The following is a 10821-nucleotide window of genomic DNA, read 5'->3' as shown; positions in this document are numbered from 1 at the left end:
GCCGCGGGACCGCTTCCGGGGCACGGCGCGTCACTTCCGGCCTGGGCCGGAAGCGGCGACCTCGCGGGGACCCGGCCGGGGGCGGGGGGGGGGGCGGCGGGGAGGCGCTTCGTAGGGAGGAGGAAGGGCGGCTGCGGGCCTCGGGGGCGCGGTCCGACGGGCGATGGTCGCCCCCGCCTCCACCCCTCCTCCCCCGTGGACGCCGAGTGGTGGTGCCCCCTCCGGCGGAGCGGGACTGCGGACGCAGCAGCGCTGACACCCCGCAGACGACCCCCACGGTCTACGTCCAGGCCTTCCCGGAGGGGAAACCGCCTTTAGCCCGAGCACGGCAGGGCCTCCAGCCTCTCCGGCCTCTGAAGTGTGCGGAAGTCCTGAAACCTCCCTGCGGGCAGGTTCACGGTCGGGCGCCCCTTCCCGCCCCTCACAGCCCGGGCAGCTGCTCTTCCCGCCGGGGGTCCTTGGTCCCGTGCCCCAGACCTCCCCCCGGCAAACCGCACCTGGACTCCAAAGCCACAGCCCCGCCACCCTGCGGCCCGCCCTGCGCAGCCGCGGCCACCACCCGACCCCACCGCCTCCGACTGACCTGGAGCAGCGGTGGTCACCACCCCCTCCACCCTGGCCGGTGACGACGCCCACCGCCTGCCCCAGTGTCCACCCCAAGCACTGGCGGCTCCCATCCTCTCCCCCTGCCCCCAGCTCGCACCCCTCCCCAGCCAGGCCACCCACCCCTCACCCCCTCACCCCCTGAGGTCTGGGATTGCATGTCCTGGTTTGCACGGGCACCAGGGTGGCTGCTGTGCAGATCTCTGTGGTGCCCCCAGGTCCCAGGGGGCGAGGGCGCTTGGGATGGGCCCGTTCTCCAGGGCCAGGGCCGCCACCCCTCTCTGCCCCTGTTTTCTTTTTATTTTTTTTTAAAGACTTTATTTATTTATTCATGATAGACACAGAGAGAGAGGCAGAGACACAGGCAGAGGGAGAAGCAGCCTCCACACAGGGAGCCTGATGGACTCGATCGCGGGTCTCCAGGATCACACCCTGGGCAGCAGTCGGCGCTAAACCACTGCGCCACCGGGGCTGCCCGAAATTTTGGAACTTTGAAGTGTGATATACACCCAGAAAAGTGTGCACGCGTCATAAGTAAGTTCACAGATTGGTTCTGGTGGGTTCTGCTCACGGTAGAGGAGGCTCCTCAGTGGCTGGCTGCTTTCCTTCCACTCGTGCCTGTGGGTTCACCCCGGTCGGGGAGGCAGCCGGGGATCGTGGCTGTCGGCTGTTAGGAGTAGATTGTGAATCTGCCCCGTCATTCCAGCAGGGTCCTTGGGCCTCGGGGACAGCCCACCCCCCCCACACCAGCACCACCCCAGTGGATTGTCCTCTAGGTTGCCATGGTGATCACTCCCTCTGCAAGGGGCTGGTGACGCCTATGCCCCCAGGGCACTGCAGGGGCCTTCCTCCTGCTGTCCTTTCTGAGCTGGCTGCAGCTGCCCTCGGTGACCTGCTGGAGCCACTGAATGCTGAACAGCCTTCAGCTTCTGCAGAGATTTCTCGGAGGGTCCTATACACATGTGTGGGATCTGTGTCCTCTTGCTGCTTTTCTCAAATAGATTTTTGGGGACGAGTCCAACATCTCTTCCCTCTTGATGGGCTGTGAGCGTATTAGTAGTTTTATAGTAGCCAACACTGCAGACAACCTTGATGTCCATCATGTGGCCTAGGTGGGTCACATCCCCTCATGTACCTGGGTCAAGGAAGACTGCCACCCAGCTTGCACTCAGTGGGGTGTGTCCTGCCTCCCACTCACATGGCCAGAACAAGGAGGAGGCAACTAAGTGTGAATCTGTTCTAGAAGCTTCCATCGGCTTTGAGGGAAAATTCTTTAGAGTCACAGGCTTAGGGCTGGAAGGACGTCAGACTTGAATCCTCTCAAGCTGCCTCATCAACTGGAGCATCTCCACTTTCTGGCATCCTCAGCACTTCCCATCCTGGCTGAGCTCTGCAGGGGCTGCTCCCAGAAGGCTTTGTTTGGGTGTCTGACCTGCCTCAAGGGAAGGGTCACAGCTGGCCCTGGAAACCCTTTTTGCCAACAGTGTTTCTAAGGATAGGCTGTGACTTCAACCTGGTCCATAAGATAGAAGTGGATGTCTGCTGGGGGCTTCTGGGAAGTTTTACCTGAGTTAAGAGAGGCATGTGAGGAGAAAGCCCTTTATCTCCCATCTACCTTTGTTTTGGCGTAGCACACTGGAGTGTAGGATGTAATGCTTGGTGCTGCAGCAGCCATCTTGAGACCATGAGGAAAGACAATGCCAAATCAGTGAGAGCTACAGAAGGAGCCTGGATCATTTCAGTGGTTTTACTGCTGTTTAGTTATTTTTAAAATCCTGAAAATTCAAACTATGCACTGAATTAGCATTGCTAATCTAACAAAGTGAGCTGCACTAGTTCAGAAAGTGTGCTTGTGTACATGCCTAATCCTCAAGAGAAGAAAGCGCTAAGCAAAGCACAGCTTCCATTGCAAGAATAATCCTTACTCTCAGCCAGACTTTTGATGGACAGGATGATTTTGAAAGTGAGGTAATAACTCAGCAGTGGCATCTCTGAGGGCTCCTGGGACACTCTGGAGGTACTTCCTGTGGGGCAAGACCACTTCTCACTGTCATTAGAGAATGGTGTTCCACACACAAGCCCAGGGTACTCATGTCTCCTCTGAGTTATCAGCTTCCCACTAGCATGGAATGAGAAGGAGCATTTTTGGACCTAATATAATTATCACAAAAGGCACCATGACCCAGAGGTGACTCCCTGAGATACTGTGTCTAAGATGGTGCTTTAAAAAATAGAAAATCATCCAGGGGCGCCTGGGTGATGTAGTCTGTCAGCTGAGTGTCTGACTCTTGGTCATGATCTTGGTGGTAGGTTTGAACTCCAAGTCCTCTGCATGGGGCGTGGAGTCTACATGAGATCCCCCCTCCCTCTCCCTTTGCCCCTCCCCTGCTCTCTCTCTTAAAAAAAATAAAAAAGAGAAAGTAGTCCTAACTTCAGCAGCATATATACAAAAAAGAAAATAGTTTCTTTTAAAAATGGGTATTACTGGGGCAGCCCCGGTGGTGCAGCGGTTTGGCGCCGCCTGCAGCCTGGGATGTGATCCTGGAGACCCGGGATCGAGTCTCACATCGGGCTTCCTGCATGGAGCCTGCTTCTCCCTCTGCCTGTGTCTCTGCCTCTCCCTCTCTCTCTGTGTGTGTCTCTATAAATAAGCAAAATATTAAAAAAATAAAAAAAAATGTGTATTACTAATTGCATTTTCCACTTGCATATTGTTCAGTGTATTTTTAATATTTTTTATAAATGTCTTGTTTATTCAATGATAAATTATACTCAATCTTTTAGGAGTTTACAGTTCATTTAATGTTTTATAATTTGTTTACATGTTATTTTAAATGCATTGGATATTGTTTTGGTATTTTTATCATATGAATTGTAAACTATTTTTAGTGAAACTACTGTTTTTAATGTGAAATAAATATTGAAATGCCAGTATTGCTTTGTTTTTTAAAAGGTTTATTTATCTGTTAGTGAGAGAGAGAGAGAGAGAGAGCACGAGTCCGGGGAGCAGCAGAGGTAAAGGGAGAAGTAGGCTCCCCACTGAGCAAGAAACCTCCCTCACCCATTTTGGACTCTCTCCCAGGACCCTGGGGTCATGACCTGAGCCGAAGACAGACACTTTACCGACTAAGCCACCTAGGTGTCCTAGTATTGCTCTTTTTTTTTTTTTCCTGATATTGCCATTCCTAATCTTTGTTAAATGTTTTCCACATACCTTTCAGGTGAAAAGTGATGCAGACATTAGGCATATGGTGTCCTTATCCAAACAGTGGGCACAATTATGACCCCCAGAGAAGTCCAGGCTCTAATCCCCAGAACCTGTGCAAGTGTTAAGTTTTATGGCCTAGGGGAAAGATGGGTGATGATGGGTGACCTGAAGATGGGGAGGGGGCCCAAGGTGGCCACAGGGTACAAGGAGAAGAGCAAGGCCGAGATGGGGAGCCAGGGGGCTGGTGGCTGAGCAGCCCCGGTGCAGAAGAGGGGCCCTGTGCTGGAGTAAGCAGGTGCCTCTGGAAGCGGGGTGGTGAGGAGTGGATCCTCCCTGGAGCCCCCATGGAGGGACGCATCCAGCTGAGCCCCGATCGTAGACCCGAGGGACCACGGGAGATGTGTGATCTGCAGGATCATGAGGGAGGGTGCACAACCTGTCCCAGCAACAGCAGGTCCCTGACACTCAAAGCGAGGCTGGAGGCCAGCGCAGTGCTTTTCTGGCGATGTACAGGAACTCTCTGGGTCTTCCGGTGCCGACTCTCTGTGGGTGGCCTGTTGTAAATGTGTCCTTCTGGTTTTCTGTTTCTGTGAGGTGTCCTGACACGCCTTTTAACACAGACTCAGGTTGTTAGAGAGTCAGATGATCGATTGTTTAGCTGTTGTGTTTGTGTCTCATTTCATAAATCTCCATCTCATTCAGAAGCAGAAAATACAAAATAGGTCTGGGTAGGTTAAACCTTTGAATTGGAAGAACCTAAGTAGTGATTGCTTTCTGTTCCCGGCCCTGCTCCTGGCCTGGCCACCAGGTGAAGCTTAGAGCCTGGACACCTGCAGGCTTGGCCTCCTGCCTCTCCCACCCCAGGCTGGGATCCTGGCATCTGGTTGACAGCACTCCCAAGTTATTCCATACCCCATGGGGATCCCTGCAACACCCCCACCCCTTTAGGCAGGACACTGCACCCTCCCTCTCCTGGACAGTCCCAGGACACAGAGGTGCCAGAGATGCCTCTCCCAGGGAGTCCTCAAGCTGCAGGCCCAGGGCCACAAAAGAGCGTTTTGCTTGATGACCTCTTGTGCACAGGGGAATCTACCCAATGGAGCATCTGACTTAACCCCCCTGACTCTCCCCGCCCCTCCCGTGATACCCGCACTAGTGGGTTCAGGTTAGGGGGCCTGGGGCCTGAGAAGCTTGGTGGAGTCTTGAGGCCTTCTGGTTCATGCCTGTCTCCTTGCTCCCCTACCCCTTGCAGGCACAACTTAGTGAGGGATGAAGGGCTGGGGGTGGCCCTCAGCTTAGGGGCGGGCTCCCTCCCCCAAATTGCAGACCCACAGGCCAGGCTGGGCCTCATCAGCACCTTCTCCTTGGCTTCACTCCATAGAGGGGAAACCAAGGCAGGTCTGTGAGGATCCAGTGTTCTCACCTGGGCCCACTGCCTTCTAGGGAGCCAGCATCCCTGTCTGCCATTGAGGAGGACTTCAACTGCCCCTCTACCCCATCCCCATCCCGTGGTCCTTGTGAGGATTCTGTGAGGAATCCAGAAGATCCCCAGGGGATTTCCCCGCCTCTGTCCCACAAGGAGCAGCTCGGAGGGTCACCACCCTAATCACAGATTAGTCTCTCCTGCAGCCTGTGTTCCAGAGCCAGGGTGTTCAGCTGGCAGCCCAGGACTTCCTTGATGGGGAGGGTAGGCAGAGGCTGGCCAGGGGTGGTGAGAGCCAGGAAGGCTCTGGGCACACACCACGACAGCGCTCAGCTTCTCTGCAGAATGGACCCGGTTTCTAAGAGCAAACAGGCAATGGCACAGAGGAACATCTCATTCCAGCAGCACACAGAAGGGCTCTCTCCTCCTCTTGCACCTCTGCAGGGGTGAGTGGAGCGCATGCCCTTGGAACATGCACCCTTTGGTCCCATGCTCTGCGGTGCACGCACACACCCTGTTCACCAAACAAAAACAATAGAAGTCATTTTCCTGTTGAAACTGTAAAGCCATTAAGGTTAATATATATTTGTGGAGGGGGGGGGGAAAAACCTGTGCATTGTAACTTCAACATGGAAGGGAGTTTGCAATTCCCCAGACTAATCAAAGCTTAAAATCACCCCATAAATCAACAGAGAAAATACTGCCTTTTTACTTATTTGAAAGCCAAATGGCCTTGTTGGAGGGTAAAAGGTTCTGCGGCCAAGGGGACCACGGAGGACACTGCCAAGTCCAGTGGGCCCGTGACACCAGGTGAGGACAGTCTGACTCTGTTCCGAGGGTAGAGCTGGTGATGATTTCCTCCAGTTAACGCAGCTTACAGTCCTTCGGCTCTCTCAGGAGGAAGGCCAGGCTCTGTCAGTCTGTCCTCATCCTCGCAGCAGATCGCCAGCTGCCCTCTCCACACACCCCCGCCCCCAGCCATATGCAATTTGACTTTTAATTGTAATCTTGAAATAAAAGTGACAAAACATTTAGTGATCTTTTTATTGTGTCAATATGCTCAGGGTGAACTGACCCCTAGGCCCTGAAATAACAACAAAAATATATTAGTTAGATATTATCATTCTGGTACCTGAAATAAAGACAAATATAAAACTATGTTAAAATATTAAAAAGTTGCAAATTTTCATTAAAAGTATTTACATGTGTATTCTGATGCCAAATTTATAGACATATTTCTTTTAAATTAGCTTGATAAAATATTCTGAAATATGAAAATAATAGAAATAAATAGTTAAATATCCACAACATATTCATGAATGAAAAGTCAATTATTAATTCCTGTTCCAAATTTACATATTTATTTATAAATGGCCAAGGGGTCTTACAGTTCCTTCCAAATTTTTTATCTTTTATTTGTGGTTCCTTAATAGTATATAACTCTGCTGTAAAGCTTTAAGTAGCCACTAATCACCACCAGAGATCATCTCAACATAAATGCACAATTCTTCTGTAACCAGCAATGCTAACTGGTTTTAAACACCGATTCTGTCATCTCTAAAATTAAATATTTTTACAAATATCTTTTTTAAATTTATAATATATAGAAAATATATATTTAAAGGTTTTGATTGGAGGGGAAGGGAGGATTCCTTCCCTAACTCGTGTCACTGTTACTCTAGTTACAGAAGTGGCTGGTCTGTGCGGTGAGGACGGAGCCAGGAAGGCTCGTGCTGTAATCCCAGTGGCATCTGCACTCGGCTCTGTCCGCTCAAAGTTTATTTCTCCTGATATACTTTTTTAATTGAGTTATTTTATTATTTTATTATTTTTTTGAGTCATTTTATCTAAAGGTGATTCTCTTAGTCCTATTCTTGCTGCATTAGGAGGAAGTATTAGTTTATTCAGGATGGAGTGAGTGGTGCACATTCTACCCGGGGAGCACGCTGCTCAAACTTAGCTGTTAGTTTTCTAATATCCATTTTGTTATTTCACATGGTTGGGAATGAAAAATACTTACACACGATGTAGTACACATCTGACCCACTCTACCACTTCTCACTGGTGTTCGGAAAGCCTGCCTGGTACTCAGGACAGGAAAAGCATGCCTGGGCCGTGTGGGGGGACAGGAAGGGCTGGCTGCTGCAGCGGGTCCCAGAGGAGACGCTGGGGCCTTCCTAGCAGAGCTCACACACACACTGGCTCTTCCCCACAACCACCTGCATATGAAGCATGTGGAACCACTTCCCAGACACGATGGCTGGTCAGGAGCTGGTCAGGGGGCTGGATTTCCAGGTCTGGCTTCTTCATTTTGAGCGATGTTGGCTGTTTTAAGTGTTTTAAGTGTCACAGGACGTGTCTGAGAGTGAACATACAGTCGCAATCCAGGTGTGGATATGTGGGGGGGAGCACGGTAGGCCCAGGGCAGCTGCTTGGAGCCTGCTGGTCTGTGCTGGATGCTCACTTGGGGATGTTACAGAATGTAGAAGCTACCCCACGCCAGAGTCAAGTATAATGCCATGTTTGCCTCAAGGGTTTAAGAAAGGGTTGTTCCGACCGACCTGAGCCCAGGACAATCAGGTGACTGACAGTCACTTCATAATTCTGTTGGGGATGGCACACATGGGAGGGACGTGAGCACCCTGAGGACAGCTCTGACTTGACTGACAGCAGCGTCGACCTCCGCTCCACTGGGGGGCTGCTGCAAGAGGGGGCTGCTGGGCCCAGCACTCCTCATGGGCCTCCAGCTGGGAAAGTGCCGCAGCGGGACCCATGCTCAGCGGCCTGTGACGGTGGGGGGGCACGGGCTCCGCAGAGACGGGCGAGGAGGTGTGCTGGGCAGAGAAGGCCCCCGGTGAGGCTCGTGTGTGCAGTCTCTCTTCTGCTGGTCACCGCTGCCCGGGGAGCTGAGGCCCGGCAGGGACTCTGCAACACGTGGGAGCCGGACATGCAAAGGTCACAGCAAACCTTCGTGGGAATCACTGCAAGTGCTTGAGAAGAGGGCACTGTACTCGCACTACGCCCTCAGCCTGCTGACCTGCCCGGGCGACAGTGTCAGTCCCCTTCAAACACAGCGACTGCTGGCTCTTCTGTTCACACTGGCTAGGAGGGCAGAGGCCTGGCTGCGTGTAACTGTGGTGGGTCTGGTCCTAACCCCAGGACGCAGGCTCTTTGGTCAGCTTCCAGGGCGTGGCAGGTAAGGACGAAGGGGGCCAAGGGACAGTGGGGGCGGTAGACAGGGTCACCTTGTCCAAGGACGGATTTTAGGAGAAATGATTCACAGTCAGGAAACGTGCTCAGTCCCTTGTGGGATTAAGGGAGACAGAACGTGTGTCATGTCACCGCTTTGTGTACGTCCTGCCAGAGCTTTTGTTCAGTCCCTTTGGGGTCGGGATCTTGCTTCCGATCTTTGATCCTGAGGTCCCTGTTTTGGTCACGGCTGTGCCTCTACCTGCTAAACACACAAAACATAGGCACTGAGTTAGGAGGGAGAGTAAGTTACGGACAGAGCATAAGGCCACAGTGATGGCGCAGTGGCCGCTCAGTCCTCAGGTGGCTAGGCTGAGTGGGCAGTGAGGACAGGCAGTGCTGGCTACACAGGAGGTGCCATGTGAGCTGCCAGGACAGGAGGGAGAAGAGCTCAGGGGAGGGACCCAACATCAGGGGTGGAGGGGAAAGAATGGAGCTGCTTGCCAATTGCTGGCATCAGAAATTCAGTTCCAGAAATGAAGTGAAGGAGCAGCCGTGGGACCAGAGCTTCACATCCTGGCTGATTCACCTCAGGGCCTCTGAGTGCCCATGATTGCTCGTCTGTGGAGGAGGCTGCTGCGAGGGGGGCGCCCAGAACCCACATCCCGGCACTCATCTTGGTTATTCTCCTACTTATTATACGTCCCTAAAGTCAAGCTGTGCACTCAACAGGTTTTTGGTCAGGAATGATTTTCTAATGAAAAATAAACATTCTTGTAAGATATTCTAAATCTAACATAAAATAACTAAAATTATAATTTATAAAACAGGCAGGGATCCCTGGGTGGCACAGCGGTTTGGCGCCTGCCTTTGGCCCAGGGCACGATCCTGGAGACCCGGGATTGAATCCCACATCGGGCTCCCGGTGCATGGAGCCTGCTTCTCCCTCTGCCTGTGTCTCTGTGTCTCTGCCTCTCTCTCTCTCTCTCTCTCTCTGTGACTATCATAAATAAATAAAAATTAAAAAAAAAAGCTTAAAAAGAAATAAAGAAGTATCTATATAATAAAAACAAACAAACAGGCAGCAGCATTACCTGTGAGTCTCCTATTTATTAACTTTGTGTTTCTAAGTGCTCTGTGTTGGTGACACAGAAAGACACCGAGGACCAGGGTTGCACCCTAAGAACACCCAGGGAGCTGGGTTTGCTGTCTCGATGACGCCTTGTGGAGCCTCGGGAAAGGGCAGGATCATAATGAAAGAACCTCTGGCAAGAGTGTGGTGCTGACAAAAAGAGTTCTGGTCACGCAATTAGCCTGCTCGTTAAGACCCAGAGACAGGACACAGACTGGAGGGACATGTCTCCAAGCCACCACAGAGGGGCGGGGACCCCTCTGCGATGGCACAGATGTGCAGGAAGGCACGGCCTTACCTGGCAGTGGAGCAGGCACCTTGTGCAGCACGTGGGTCTTACGCAGGTTCATCGTGCAGCCAGCTGGGCCCATAAGATGAACTTTCCACGCCTGAAACAGAGGAGGAGGCACACAGTATGGCAACCAGGCAACCGACAGAGCTCACACTGGAGCTGAAACCAGGGGCAGCCATGGCTCCTGGGCCTTGTTATGTAAGTGTGTTTGACCCCCAGGAGTAGACAGTGGCTCTGGGTGGACGGCCAGTAAGAAAGCAGGGGTCAGTCCTATAGTGACAAAGAAAAAAATTCTGCCAGCAGCTGGGTGAGCTTGAAAGATCCCTCCCCCGCATAGCCCACAAATGGGAAGGTGGCCTGGGGATACCCTGTGCAGAGGGGCCTTCACCTGTGCCCACAACTCCTGACCCACAGAAACTGCGAGATAATAAAAGGGTGTTTAAGCTGCCAAGCGTGTGGTGATTTGCGACACGGCACAGATGACTGTACTCTGAGAAAACAGATGAGGACGAGAGGCCTGCAGACTGCCTTGTAGCCGTGAGCTGTGAGCTGGGCTGCGGCTCCCCAGCTGGGAGCATGAGGGCATGCAGGAAGAGGGGCCGAGGGTTGCTTGGCTCAGAGCAGGCAGTGACACACAGCAGCCAGAGGAGGGGACTGGGTATCACAGGACAGCATGAGTGTCATGGTAGCAATAGGGACACAGAGGCTCCTATTTTCTAAAGATAAACGGGGAGAGAGAACAGTGTGAGAACTACGTATCTCTTAAAACGGATAAGCTGTTGAAGAGGAAACGAGCCCTGTGAGGACAGAGGGGTGGTGAGCAGGGGCAGGGACAGCAGCCATTCTCTCTCTGGTCTTTCCTGAATACGTCCCATTCCATAGACTTTGGGACCAGCCAAGTATTTTATGTCATCATAGGACTTCATTGTAAAAATTCCCTATTCGTCCTGGAAGAACGCACCACTACCTAAGAA

The 10821-nt window shown here is 52.3% G+C and overlaps 1 protein-coding gene and 1 long non-coding RNA gene across 7 annotated transcripts in view; one reads left to right on the top strand and one right to left on the bottom strand.

Moving 5' to 3' along the window:
• The first annotated feature begins 66 nt into the window (after positions 1-66).
• Positions 67-3286, top strand: LOC144310491 (uncharacterized). Its single transcript, XR_013376224.1, has 3 exons — positions 67-360; positions 952-1137; positions 1310-3286. It is a non-coding gene; the product is annotated as an uncharacterized LOC144310491 (long non-coding RNA).
• Positions 3287-3541: 255 nt separating this feature from the next.
• The window catches only part of CEP104 (centrosomal protein 104), a 38359-nt gene continuing 31079 nt past the window's right edge, over positions 3542-10821 (bottom strand). For 2 of the 6 annotated variants that reach the window (XM_077891479.1, XM_077891482.1), the window contains 2 exons: positions 9854-9944; positions 6265-8688 (listed from right to left, as the gene is read on the bottom strand). In XM_077891479.1, coding sequence (XP_077747605.1) covers positions 8573-8688; positions 9854-9944 — 207 coding nt within the window. In that variant the 3' untranslated portion in view covers positions 6265-8572. Of the gene's footprint in view, positions 5749-5921; positions 8689-9853; positions 9945-10821 lie in introns of those variants that run through there. The other 4 variants (XR_013376222.1, XR_013376221.1, XM_077891480.1 and 1 more) reach the window with 4 other exon arrangements.

Source organism: Canis aureus, chromosome 3 (genome assembly GCF_053574225.1).
Source record: "Canis aureus isolate CA01 chromosome 3, VMU_Caureus_v.1.0, whole genome shotgun sequence".
NCBI lineage: Eukaryota > Metazoa > Chordata > Mammalia > Carnivora > Canidae > Canis > Canis aureus.
The sequence above is the reverse complement of the archived record's forward strand: the minus strand, read 5'-3'. Positions and strand labels throughout refer to the sequence as shown.